Source organism: Pelecanus crispus, chromosome 3, assembly GCF_030463565.1.
Source record: "Pelecanus crispus isolate bPelCri1 chromosome 3, bPelCri1.pri, whole genome shotgun sequence".
Lineage (NCBI taxonomy): Eukaryota > Metazoa > Chordata > Aves > Pelecaniformes > Pelecanidae > Pelecanus > Pelecanus crispus.
Window position 1 is genome coordinate 54,312,269 of NC_134645.1, and position 14,558 is coordinate 54,326,826.

General features: G+C 36.8%; 1 protein-coding gene across 10 annotated transcripts in view; it reads right to left on the reverse strand.

Annotated features, from left to right (window-relative positions):
• QKI (QKI, KH domain containing RNA binding) overlaps positions 1 to 14,558 on the reverse strand; it is a 164,270-nt gene that overhangs the window by 50,026 nt on the left and 99,686 nt on the right. For all 10 annotated transcript variants that reach the window (XM_075706716.1, XM_075706713.1, XM_075706710.1 and 7 more), the window contains one exon: positions 1,596 to 1,739. In XM_075706716.1, coding sequence (XP_075562831.1) covers positions 1,596 to 1,739 — 144 coding nt within the window. The remainder of the gene's footprint in view (positions 1 to 1,595; positions 1,740 to 14,558) is intronic.

Below are 14,558 nucleotides of genomic sequence, written 5' to 3' on the forward strand. Positions count from 1 at the left end.
CCAGGATTATAGAGCTCCATAACTGATTAAGGTACTAAATGAGGCAGAATATTTTCAAGATGAGAGCTGGCCGACACTATCATAATGAAAAACTTCTAGTGTATTCTTTTTTTTTGGAGGCTCAACACATACCCATACACCACCTCCAGAAACCAAGAATAACACAAACATGCACAGAGTATACACATTAGTACTTCAGACATATTGGGGGTTTGTGACCTATAAGGTCATCTTGAACATGACCCTTCAGTCATATTATTCAGCAATAAAGGGGAGGTAGAAGAATCAGCAGACACGTTTGACAAAATTAATTCTGTATCACATGGAAGTTTGAGTTGTATGGTTTTTTAAACTATTTGCTGCATAGTAGTTAGAGAATGAACATGAAGTTTCAAAGTTTTGCCCATATAGCCTTTCTCTTATTACCATTTCTAATCCTGACTATAAACTCAATTCTAATATGCTCAAGTTCCCTTTAGTAAATGAATAAATTCTGAAGATCTACTTTCTCTAGTTGTCTTCTGCTTTCAGAGACTGACAATGTGCAATGTGAAGAGTTCTAAATTACATTTTTTTCATACTTCCTGCTTAATATTCTAACATATTTTGTTAATTCAAAAATTAAGTCTCTCTCCTGATCTTTAGTAACTCTTAAAAATGTGTTCTGAATAAATTTGGTTATACAGCACGTGTCACAAGTTTCCTCACAGCCAGCATCTGTCAGCATTCACTAAGCACCCAAAATCACAAGGTCATTTTAATACCACCTACTACTTTCTTTCATAAGGTAATCTCAGTTTTTCCTCATAATATTGAAAATTTTTCCTCTACTGAAAAAGATATAATAATTTATTTTTATCATTTTATAATGGCACAAAGGTGGTGGTAAAAATCAGCACAAGATGCAAGTTAATGGCATGGGATGCACTATACAGCCACGCTGAGTCACCTTGCTTTGAGTGAGAATACAGAGCAGATCTAAGAGAAGGGCTCTTACAGGGTAATTCTGGTCCCTGCAAAAAGCTGTAAGACATCTGGCTGGGCAGAAGGCAGTTTATATTATCAGGAAATGAGAAAGACAACCCGTTTTCCAGTTTCACTATGTTTATTTTTCCCCAGTATACTGACAGCAAAGTTTTTTGATACTGTCTTCCTGAAGGGTTTGTTCTTTCTGGAATGTGTTGAACGTGATGATCTAAGAAAACATGCCTTTTTTTCTTAAAGTATCAGAATCATCTCAAAGCAAAATATAAAAGCGTGTCATATTTGCCCAGCCTTAAAGTGAAGCATCCTTATACTAAAAGAAGGTGAGAAAGCTAGTGTAACAGTTCGGCACTGCCTTTTAAAGGTGCTAAGAATTTCCTGCATCTATATCTAAAACAAGCAAAAAAATTGACATCTCTTGAAAATATTATTCTGTTCTGAAGAATAATTTGGTCCAGGATGAGACATTTTAAATATCACTAGAATATTACAAAATAACATCTAAACTTCATTTTGGGATGCCACTCTGCAGGCTTACTCTTACTGCTGCAGTATTAGTTGTATTTCAGAAGTAACTTCTGGAAATGAAAGATTTGCATACAAATACTTACTGCAGGTATCAGTAACTTTTTTACTTCTTCAACAGCCCTCTTCAGTTTTATTTCTGCTCTGTTCTGAGCATCCTCCACAGTGATAAGTACATGTAAATCTTCATTCAGGTGTTCCCAGTTGGGCTTGCCTCGGTTCTGTTCTTCCTGAAAAAAATTAAAACATGGAAGCTATGAAACATTGTTGTATTCTGTATAAAAGAATTACATAAACAGTAGACAAACTCAATTCTGTGAATAGCATAAGCTGTATTTTCAGCAAGATGGGAAAAGACTTCATACTGTGGAGACTGTTTTAGGTGGTTACTTAACAAGAACTTAGGCTTCAAAATATCTTTTTTGGGGATGTTGTTTGTGTTTTGGAACCTCATACTTTTTTTTTTTTTTTTTTTAAAGACTACAAACCAAGCGTGATATCTTTGAATACCTTTCCCAACCAAACAAAGGAACAAGTAGTACTACAAACACAGTACTGCTTTCAATATTCTTTGGAGCCTTTCAAGGGTTAGACAGATAAAACGTACAGGTGGTTAAGCAAACTAATATTTTCCAGAAAAGTGAAACAGACACCATACATAGAAACCCCATCAGAATCACTCCAATGGACAAGAGAACAATTCTTCAGTGTTAAAAAACACTTTTAAATACTCAAAGAAAAGGTTCAAGAATCAAACATTACAAAAGGAACAGAAGTTGCAATTTTCAAAGCAGAGCTACATGTACTAGATGAAGGGCAGAGAGGAGGCGATGAGAAGGCTTCAATACTGACGTCACAGAAGAGTATGCAACAAGACGGTCACCATTACGTAGGTACTTTGTTACACTGATGGCATTAATAATCCCAGAGATAAATCTTAGTAATGTTTTCAGAAAGGGATAGCATGCTAAAGAAAATGTTTTTTAATTTAAACATTTTTAAACAGGTATCAGTAAATTTAAGTAACACATTCAGGTATCCAGTCTTTCAAAAAATAAGATAATGAACACAACACAGAAGAAACTTTCCAACTCCATTTTTATTGAACAGTGAATAAAACTAGCTAAATTTCCCAGAAACATAATTTAAATTTGACAATATTTAAAATGTAACAAAGCAAGTAAAAACATGGGGGGGGGGGGGGGGGGGGGGAGTCAAACTTTAGTAAAGGAGAAAGGTTTAATGTAACTTTTGAATCTAAATAAAGGCCTGCATAAACAAAAATACTTGTTTAACACTTAAAATCCTGGGCATTATAAAAGAGCTTCCTATTTGTAAGACAAACATTTGTGGCTTAACCACAATTCACATTTAAAAAAAATTAAGGCAAGCAAAGTTAACTGTAAATGTGTCTTTTTTTCCCCAAATTTCATTAAAATTCTTCCAGGAAATCAGAAATGCAGAGGAAATGTTTGAAGATTTAGTATCAACAAATACTTACAGTACTTTATATTCATATGTAACTGAGGGAGCACTGCTCCGTAGAATGTTCTATCTTTAATTCAGCTGCTTTAAGTCTGAAATGTTTTGTGGAATAGACAAGGATGGGGGCGGCAATTTATAGAAAATTTATGTAAAAGAATCAGTACTTTGGAGGGAATTTCTTTTCACTATTCTTCATGTAACATGTGGACATATACACTACTCCATACTATCAGCTACTGTGGTTTTTTTTTTAAATGTTATCTTAGCCAACTTTCTAAACAATGGTGGCTGTGAAAATATATCTGTGAATTTCAGAAACTGAAGAAAGAGAGGAAAAATAACCCTCATTTATAAAACAGTGACGCAAAGTGCAGCTGAGTTATAACATGTTCTCTGCTGTAATTTAATCTTTGAAAGAACTATTTACCACAAGGTATTTGCAGCTTATTTCACTCAATCATGATCAGAACTCCACCATTACTATTTAAACAATTCAATTTATTTTTTTTTTTATTCCAAAGCAGGAGTGAGTTGTTTTCTTTTAAGATGGTGACAAGCTATATTAATATGTGGTAGAACAAAGTAATATGTTACAGGTATGGTGAATGAGAGAAGGTTCCTACACCAGCAGAGGGCAGAGCAAGGAACATGCTGCTACCTCTTCTTGCACTCACTGGTGGTGAGCTGACACAACACTGGAATGTGAAAGGTACTGGTGACTTAACAAATGAGAAGCATGATAACCTGTACAACTATAGTACCACGGGGGGAGGGGAAGTTCTGTTCCTAAAAGAGAAGGAATGCCTAAATGCAGTTTTAGCTACCGTGCAATTAAACGGCATGCTTATATGTAATGTGGGCACAAACATAATATGCTGCAAAGTCTCAAAAACGTGCAAGATTTGGAAGAGTTACCACCTGTCAGCAAAAAAAACCCCCACACATTGTTATAGTGGATGCATGCCTGATTTGTAACTGTTATTTGGTATTTACACATTTCAGATTAACGTGATCTCAACTATTGGTGCTGTACTTCAAATTATTCTGTTGCAGCATGAGGATGTTTTTGTTCAGGTGGTGATTTTTTTGTTGTTGTTGTTGTTTTAAAGCTGCACATAGGACAATAAATAGATGATACTGTAGAGTCTTTTCTTCCACAAAAAGTCATACATCCCCTAATTTACTTTTAGGTGGAACACGTTGTGTGTAAGGTCAATAATCACACAAACTATTAAGGTCAGACCTCGCAGCACAAGCACACAAATAGTTATCAGTATGAGAAGTGAACTAGTACTAGTATATGACTAGCTCTGTATATGCTCTTCTACGTCACGAAATGTTATAGTACATTAATAAAAGTCTTGTTGTGGAGAGTACTATTTCTTAAGTCAAATGGTAAGACTGAAAGAAAGCTTAAGAAGAATAAAAGTCCACACAATATGTTTTGAAAAAACAGTCAGAGAAAAAAAAAAAAAAAAAAAGAGAATAGAGTTTTGAATGGGCTTCCAATTTCTTCTGTTCCACCTCAACAGGCCAGGGCTTGGAATTCCTCCACTGCTTCCATTCTGTCCCACGAGGCTGCTTTCTTAGTGAGTTAACAGTTTTCCAAGAAATGTCTTTTGGTTTACTGAAAATGCTAGTGGAAAGTTATACCAACATGTTCAATTATTGATTTGTTTGTTTGTTTTTACCAAAAGCGTAAAATTCAGATTTACACTAGGTCATTTATACAAACAGAAAGTCAAATGCAAAATGCATGACATGGCTAGGCTCGTGGGAGGAGAGAGAACTTGCAACATCTTGCAGTTCAGAGCTGCAATTTTTTTATGATTCTGATTTTTTAAATTTTTAATATTTTTTTAACTCCTGAAAGGATGGTTTGGGAAAACGTTTTCCCCCAAGTAAAATCTTCACTTAAATTAAACTAGTCCTCTGTGCAACAAGGCTTGAAAACAACTTTTCCCAACCCTGTTTTATTATAGAAAAGGCTGAACACGTAAATTGACTATATCTGGAATTCAAGTTGGAAGGTGTCTTTCTTAAGGCTCATGAAATATGGTCCAACACTTTAAGGGTTGGTTAGGGTTTTCTTTTGAAATCGTTTGGGGAGATGTGGTGATGCATCCCCCTGCCTTCCTCCTTCTCGTCAAAAGCTTTATGATCTCAGGAATTCCAGGCCGCCGCTTTCGTGTAGCGAGTTGGTCAGTTAAGCGCCCCTTAATTGTACTAGAAACTCCTACATGGCTGAAGCAGAGAGCGGCCCTGTCCTTATCAAAATCTTCATATTACAGCTAACGAGGGGAGCAAGAGCAAACAGCTACCCCGACAGAGTGGTATCATTGTTACTGGAATTCCAGCAACTACCGACCCAAACTGTGGCTCAAATGGAAATTTACTGGTGATTAAAGTCAATCATCTCACAATCCTATAAACAGCAGTCCTAAGTGAGGCCCTTTGAGCTCTCCTGGACCGCCGCGGGCTGCACCAGCATCTCCCTCTGATCGAAATGTCTCTCAAAGTCAGCAAAACTACCAGATTCCAAAAGTCTGCTGCCACCAGAACTCCATTGCCGAAGATCGACAACAGAGCCTGGGCTGAAATTCTTCACTCCTCAAGGCTCTATTCTTGCCCGTTGAGAAATGCCAAGGCATTAGACATGAGTATTTCACTAAACTCGAGGGGAATTTTTCACAGGTATACCATTTTCATATATGCATTCATATTTGTGGTATGCATACGTGAATCAATTTAAGTAGTCTGTAGATGTATGATTTAATTTCAAAAGGAGTCTTATACTGCTGCATTATTCTTACAGCATTACTCTCATAAACCGCTGACCAAGTCTGAGACTAAGATTAGGCCCAGCCGCACCTCGGCTCCTCTCTGAGAAGGAGTTTAGAAAGCAAGGGGGTCCATTCTGAACCTCGTGACTCAACGGGAGGGTCCTCCTTATCCCCTATATACGCAATACCTTTATGAATCATTCCAACTCAGTGTGATTTAATTTTCTTCTATGCACTTCCATGCAGTAATAGAGTGAATCTTGCCATCTTCAAATCTGTAACTAAGTCACTGTTTTGATCAATTTTGTTTAATCACTTTATTAATCATTGATGATTGAGTGCTATTAAAAATATTATAATGAAATTCTGCTATTTGCTACAAGTAAATTCTAACTGTTACTAAATCAAACTGTGTAAAGTCACTCATTCATAGTAAATTGACATAATCAACAGGATTCACAAGCCTGTATTCGTGACAGGAGAAAATGGTGAAAAGATGGGCAGGAGAGAACGACTACAACTTGCCCTGCTGCATAACTTTGTAGAAAGAAACTACAAACTGTGGCTATCTTGAAGTGACTTGTAGCTAAGACTTCACAGAAAGAGAGAATGACTGAGGTGGGAAGGGACCCTGGACATCATCCAGTCCAACCGCCCCTGCTCAGGGCAAGGTCAGCCCTCAGGGCAGGGTTGCTGATGGCCATGTTTTAAATATCTCCATGGATGGAGACTCTACAACCTCTCCAGGCAACCTGTTCAGTGTTTAGTCACAATAAAAAAAAAAAAAAAAAAAGCTTTTTCTTATGTTTAAATGTAATTTCTTTTATTTCAGTGTGCCCATTGCCTCTCTGTCCTTCAGTAGCAACTGTTGAGCAATTCAGTCTGATTGCAAGAAGAAGCAGCAAGGAATAACAGAAATTGCCATGAGAGTTATTTTGGGCAAAAAACCATTTGTTACCACAGCAGGAAGGGTATGTGTAGAAGAAAGAAACAGCACCAAGAAAACCAGAAAACCTGAATAAAAGACTTGGGAAACAGAAATTCAATTGCATGTATTCAAAATTATATAACGTACACAAGAAGTAATTTACAGCATGAAGTCTCCCTGCATCCCAGAGACTCTTTATGGAAGAATTATACAGGAAAAATGCAGGCAGTGAAGATGCAGGAAACTACACAGTAAAATGATTTATGCCACAACCTTGGGGAACAACAATATTAGAAAAGCTTAATTACAACCAAACTATCTTGTCTGCTAAATTAAAGAACATTAAGAGTAACATAACTGGCAGATGAAATTTCACTGTGCTCCTTGTTTGGCAGAAATTTCAGTTCCTTAAATATAGCCTAATTCTGTAAACAGATTTTGCCTTCATTCTGTTGCCTGTGCATGTACACTCATTATCCTCAGGGTACCTATCTATACACAATAATGGACTTGAAGAAACTGCTGAATATTTATCTTGCTATTAAGGTCAATGGATCAGGTAGTTTAAAAAAAAAAATCTTGGTACAACTCCTCAAAATTTAGTTGCACAAAAAGAAAAGAAAAAGTAACATAAGTACAGAAATTTTTGGGTTTTTTTTTTCTTAATTATTTTTTATTTTCTTGGGGAGGGATTTAGGGGGGAGCCAAAAAGCAGGCAAAGGATGCAACTGACTTCGCACCTATACAGCCAAGCTTTAAGATTAGAAAAGTTGTTCCATGAGAAGAAATACTGAAAGTCCAGCTCCCTGTTGATTTGTCTCTCGTGTGTTCCATACACCTCACCCTACCACAGTAATTCCAAGTTGTGCTCTTACACCTCCTGCACCCCAGTCCTTTAAGACCATTTCTACTTACATCTTCATATCCCATCCCAAAGCTTCCTTCTTAATACCTCGACTATTGACTTAACAAGAAAGAGACAGCAGCTTACTAGCTTTCTGCAAGCTACGCAAAGCAGATGACTGACAACTCAGTACATCTCTTCCCTCAACTAGAGGTATTAAAGTAGGCCTCTCCTCTATATAGCCCATCATTTTCAAAAAACTTTAAACCCAAATGAAAGAAGTGCCTGTCAAGCTTGACTGAAATTTTTCAAAAGATTCAAACGGTGAAAGGGGAAACTATTTTCACAAAGCAAGCCATCACAAAATATTTTATCAAGAACTTTTTAAAAAATCTCAAACTTTATTTCTCATCACAAAGGCCTAAAGACCTTCACGGTATGGCTGACTGACTAAAAGTTGACGGATTAGAAACTGGTGAAGTAGAATCCAGCCATTTCCAGCTGTCAGAATACCATTAAAGGAAAATGAAATACTAGGAAAGTATTCCTTTTCAGTGTTTTTGTGTTTATATGCAGGCAGGGATATATTAGTTAGACAATAAAGAAAGAATGAATGCAATGTGGTAAGAGTGGAAGGAAGTTTTCCACATGGCATTTTTTCTTCAGAAAGCTATGGACCATAGTATTAAAAAAAGTGCAACTTCCATGCTATGCACTTTTTCCACTCTAACTCATACAGTTTCCAGTAATGTTGGCCACTAGAAAATACAAACACAGGTCAGTACCAACAGCAGGGGCCTTTTAAAGAAATAAGCCCGTGGCTCAATGAAATGTTGAGAATGAACTTTAGTATCCTCACTCATCTTGAAGTGATAGATTATTAAATTCTGTTTTTGCCAACCTATTATACCAAGCTGCTCTCCCTACTGAATGACAAAAAACACAGAAAAGCTACAATAAAAATGTTTTCATAGAATGTCAAGTTGAACGCTAAAATTAAAAGGCATCAGAATAGCTTTAGACCTTTAAACCATACAAAGATTTAATTCAAGTACATTCTAAGAACTTTAATTAAAATTATCCTAAGATATAAGAAAATATAATCACTCATAGACACTTCTCACAGTCAAATGGAGGAGGTAAGATGTGGAGAGAAGAAATTCAGCTATTTTGTAAAATTCTCACAATATATTTTGTCTAATGAATTGTGCTATAAGTACATTACAATTGACAGTAGTTCTAGGTGAAAGTTGCTTTTCCATAACGAAAACATTCACACGTACATATCAAAGTTTTAAAAATAATTGGAAGAGCAGTTTAAAAGAAGCTGTGTGAATTAAAAAAAAAAGTTAACATGTTGATTTAAAGCAATTTTGAAACAAAAGTTAAATTTCACTAAAAAGTGATAAATGAAAAAGGTCATTGCAAGCAAATTCAAGTCCTGCTCTAGTTAAAGTATTTTTAAATAAGAGTTGATATGTATTTTAGCCATGCAACAATGTCAGGTCTGAACTAGTGAGTCTGAGAGAAACATTACTCAACCATTCAATATGGATTACACCTTCCTTAACAACCTTTTGTCAACACAGTTGAACTGGTAAAACCAAGCCAGAGGAATCTAAGAACACTCCTTTCCCTAAACTAAGTCATTATTCTCAACCTTTCGTGGGCCACAAGATTTTCCATCTTGTGTTGTTCAACGTAACTTTTGTTCTCGTAACTGTTCTTCCTACCAACCTGAGCTACAGAATTTTATTTTTAAGTTTTTGGTGTCTCTGATGCAGACACATTTGGAAGACAGAGGATTTCTGTAGCATATTGTGCAAGGAACAAACCACTTAGAAGTCTCAGATATACCAATAACTCCACATCATCTGGTACATATTCATGGGTGCTCTAGCCCTAATGAAACAAAAAGCACTTGAATCATGTCTTACTGTTGTCTTATTGTATCCTTTTGTGACCAATCCAACAACTTGAAAAGATTCACTCCCCTTACCAGGCAGTCCTTATCCATCCACTGTGACTAGCCCCAGCACCATGCCAGCCTTTCAGAGAGCCAGGCCAACATGGTGATGCAGCAAAAACACACCCCCTTCCCCTCCATTTTCTGCTGGACAAGCAGGCTGACTAAGATCGTAAGGGGCTACTGAGTGCCAACACAAGGTCGGTGCTGTAATTGGGAAAGGAAGAAGATGAAGGACCATATTTTAACACATAACGGCCACTTAAAAGAGTGGCTCACCATGTCTCATGAAACTATCCTAAGTGAAATCTAATTACGCATGTACCAGGGACAGAGCACACAGTTATCTCTATTATATGACATGAAGCAACTCGTTCATCTAGGTAAGAACCAGGTATTAAATGCTAGTGTGTAGTAATAATTGTGAACCCAAACATGGAGTTTTCTCCTTCTGTTTTTGCCAGCGAATTTAAGTCTTGACAGGACTGACTGGTGAAAAACAAACAGAAAAACCCTGGAAAAACAACCCACCCCCCAAACCTGTATTCACAAGTGTATTCGCATGATATACTCCTGACATTAATGTTTCAATAGAAGTTGTTACCTCAGAAGTAGCCTGCAAAGGTAAGTAGGTAAGTAGCAAAAATAGAGTTTTTTACCAGATGAAACTCCAAGCTAGCCCTGCAGAAAACCAGTTTAAAATGATGCACTAATTACAGTATCTGTTTGAACAACAGAAGTAATTTTATAACATGAAGCATTGGAACACACTGATTGTCCCAACCCCTGCTGATAAACTGCTTTAATTGTGCAGTTACAGTCAGGCAAATTAACATAGACTTTCGCTCCTACTGAGCTTCTAATGGTAGCAGCTCACAAGCAGAAAGCTGGTGAAAAAATGATGTAACAAAAGAAATGCTGAAAGAGTAGCACCTGGTCAGAGAGAACACTGTAGCTTACTTCACATTAAGAATTTCCAGTCGAAGTTTTCTCCTATAGAAGCAACATCAAGTGCTTAAATTAACAGTCACATACTTACTGTTTTGAATGTCAGACAAGTTAGTATTATTTAGTATGTCTTTAATTATCCATTATTATTGTATATTAAGCCCCCTTCAAGACAATCCTGGATTAAGAAGCTGGTATCTTCCAGCTCACATTAAACTAGCCAGTAGCTGTCAAACACGGTGAAAGGGCATTATCTAAAAAAATCTTTTAAGAACTGTTCCAAAAAACTCTGATGGCATGAAACAACCTAACATTTAAATGCATAGAAGAGGATTCTGCTCTCTGTCTCAGAGCCTCAACACAGACTTTGTGCTCAGGAAACTTCAAACTAAGTACAGCCCCAAGTTCAGATCTGCCTTGCAGTCAAAATGGTTCCTACATGCACGAAACGCCACACTGCGTCTTTCTGAAGCTGTGGCTTCACAGCACACCTGAGCAGATCCAACAACCACGGTGTGCTGACAAGAGAGGAAGGCCCTGCCACCGCCCAAGCCAGGCACTCGCACCCCCTCTGCTCTGCAGGCTGACAGCTGGGCAGTGGGCTGCTCCAGAGAGCGGAGCCAGCAGAAAACTCCCCATCGCAAAGGGTAAGTTTTTGTGAAACAGGCAACAGGACTGCATCTCTCCAGGATTTTCTTCTTGCATACTTCTCTCAAGTTGTGCCAGTGTGAAAAATAAGAGCAATGATTTGTGGAACAAGCTGTATTGCCAAGTGCTATCAAAACCCAGGAGCCTATTAAGACTGAATATTTCACCGTTTTGGGATGCAAGTAAAGAAGTTTTGTGTTCAACATTTATTCCCTGAGGATACTGAGAATTTAACACATGAAACGCACAGCATAAACACAATACCTGGATATATTTGTTAGAGATGAATGCAATTGTTAATACTGATACTTAAAATTACCTAGTCAAACTTCACCTAGTCAGAGGAGTGAGGCTGTTCATTTCTCTGACTTTGGACTACAAGTAAGAGTTTTAACATTTTAACTTTACCAGCATTCCAACAGTAGTAAACTTCATATGGAGACAGAGGTACACTGATATCCAAGTATAATTTTATTCCCCTACAGAAAAGGGAATAAGCAGTACAAGGCATTTCACAATACTGTGATTATTTTCACACACTGACCACTGTTAATGCAATAAGATCTGTAAAAAAATATCAAATTCCCTCGAAAGAAAATGAAATACCAGCAAAACCTGAATGCAACAGTCTTCTTGATTCAGGGTTCTCTTCAGATGGCTTTTTGAAAAGAAGTACCTCCATATTCTGAATCGCAAAGTACAGAAGACATTTTTAAATGAAGGCTTAGGTCAACAAAACTTAATCTGTGACAGCAGACACATTCTTCAGAGCATTCTCTGATCAGGAAATACAGACAGAAAGTTTATTTCAACTCATGACTCAAGCCCATTCATTAGCAGTCACTAATTAACCTCAAAATAACCTGCAACTGTTCTAACATCACTCCTGCATAAACCTATCTGCCTCTAAGTTTACGAACATTATCGATCAGTATAAAGCCAATTCTGCTATTCAGCTTTAGATGGAGAAAGGCTGACAAAAATACGTATTCTTTCATCTACCTTAGTATCAAGCAGCACCTATATACCATACAGGTATACACACAGAAATTAAATTACTCAGTTTACAGAGTCTTAACATACTTTATAAGTTTTATTTTACTGATCATTAACAGGATATTAAAAACAAAACAGAATATATATCCAGAATAGACCAGTTTTTATGAATTAGTTATTCCCCTCCCCATGACCTAAAAAAGTTTTTCTTAAAGTAGGATCAACATGTCAGTAACATATTTTGCTATATAATACTATTATATTTACTCTTTTAAGTACATAAAGATTCTTCTGTATACCTCCGTTTTTACTTAAGCATTGTTCTACTTGTATTATATTTTAATTTACCATTATATTTCTACCCAGGAGGAAGACCAGTACACCAAGGTACTAGCCTTGCTAACACATGCCTCTGTATTCCACCTGAAAAATTACCAAGGTGTCTAAAACTCTGCTAAAGCTTTTATTTTGCTGAAAGGCAAAACAGCCTTAATTAAACTGAAAGCCTGAACCCCATGTTTCATCTGGGATTCTCAGACTAGGAGAGTTGAAAGTGTTGACATCCAAAAGGACCTAATCTAATATGTTTTCCAAAACTAACTCAAGGCATGGCAACTTCAAGAAAGTTGCTTTAAGAAGAAGTTGCAACTCCAAGAAAATGCAATGTAACAGTCCAGCGGTTGGTACATTGGTCCAGGAAATGACAGGCAAGATCCTAGTACCACCTCAGCCAAAAATGCATCAACGTTACCACACCGACATTCCAGGAGTGCCCTAACATCAGGCCAAAGGCAGAACAAGGCACTTTCCACTTCACCCTTTCAGAAGGCAGATCACTGCCCAGGAGGGGAGGAAAAAGAATATGCACGAAGTGCTGGAGGCATCTCTAGCCCAATGATAAAGGACGTCACCAGGAGGTGGTTACCGTTCTTTTACTTAGGACTGGAAGCTTTTTGCAGTTGTGAATGATTGGGTAAAACGTATACAGAGCAGTTTGAGGAGAAACTTTATCTCCAACTTCAAGGTGAGCCCCTTAGTTTTTCCTTTTTCCATTTGTATGAAACTTTTACTTTCATATGTGCAACAAACGCAAAAGATGGAAAGCATCATCAGAGCCTGTGGTTTAGCGATTTGGGAACTTACGGGAAATACCTGAGCTGTGGTTTCACATTTCTGAATACTTACTCTATTGTTTAAGAAAAGTGTTACCACTACTCCTCAGCTGTATTTAAGGGAAAAAAGTGTCCGTTCATTGGTTTCTGAGTCTTCTAGTCTACACAGTACAGAACTCCCAAATATTTGTTTAGACACTTTTTTAACAGTTTAAAAAAAAAAAAAAAAAACAAAACAAAAAAACAACCAAAAAAACCAACCTCAAACCACTGTTCTTGACTGCAATTTGGACTACCATTTACAGCATACTGAATTTTGAACACTGCAATCAATGTAGTATTAGTCCCTAGCACTTGTAGAAGTAAAAAACATAAACCAAATGATATTTTTATATTCTGTGGAGAACATGATCAACTCTTAGGCTGGTAGTATAATTTTACACTTTTTCAAACATTTGCTTTCCTCCTTTGAAGGACTATCATGTAACTTTCATAAACAGTAACTGCCCCAGATAATCATGGCATCTTTCTTTACTGAATTTCAACTGGTTTTATTTCTCTAATCCATGTTTTATTTCGTCTCTGCCTTGCCCAGATTTTATTGCTGCTTTGCATAGCAAACCTGTTCAACACATGAACACTCCCCTCCTCAATAATTTGAGCTCAGTGTTAAATTGATCCATTTCTCAGTTAAGCTTATCCTCAAACACCTATGCTCCAGCTCTTCTATGATGGCTCCACATATAAGTGATGTTGAACAAACCACGAGGGTCAATAAATAACAAAATAAAATCGCACTTTTCTTCAGGTGTTATTCCTGCTTAATCTAAGCATGAATTCCAGCAACGTTCACTCATTTATGTTAAAAGTCTAAGAAACAAAGCTACATTAATTCATAGTAGTTTGTTAAATTTCAATTATTTTATAACTAAGAATAAATGGCCGACTTTTTTTTTTTTTTTAATTTCAGACTGAATTTACAGCACTGTTAAAGAGAAGGAAGAGAAAAAAATACAAAAAGAAAAAACATAATAGCTAAGTGACCTTTTGGAGCTATCAGAATAGAGCTGCTTACACCCTGCATTTTAATGCCAACATATCCACACTTCTACTTTCCTAACGTCAATTTGCCTATCACTTCCAGAATCCACTGACTCAGCCTCTGGTTGAAAATCCAACTATTTTGCTTTTAGTGTTTCCTCAAGGATGAGGCGCATATATGCCTCATATATATATATATATATTTGAAAAATAAAAGATATATCAATAGGGATTCCTCTGCCTAAATCTTGGTGAAGGTCTTAAGGGAGCATATTGTAAAGACAACTTTGCAAAATGA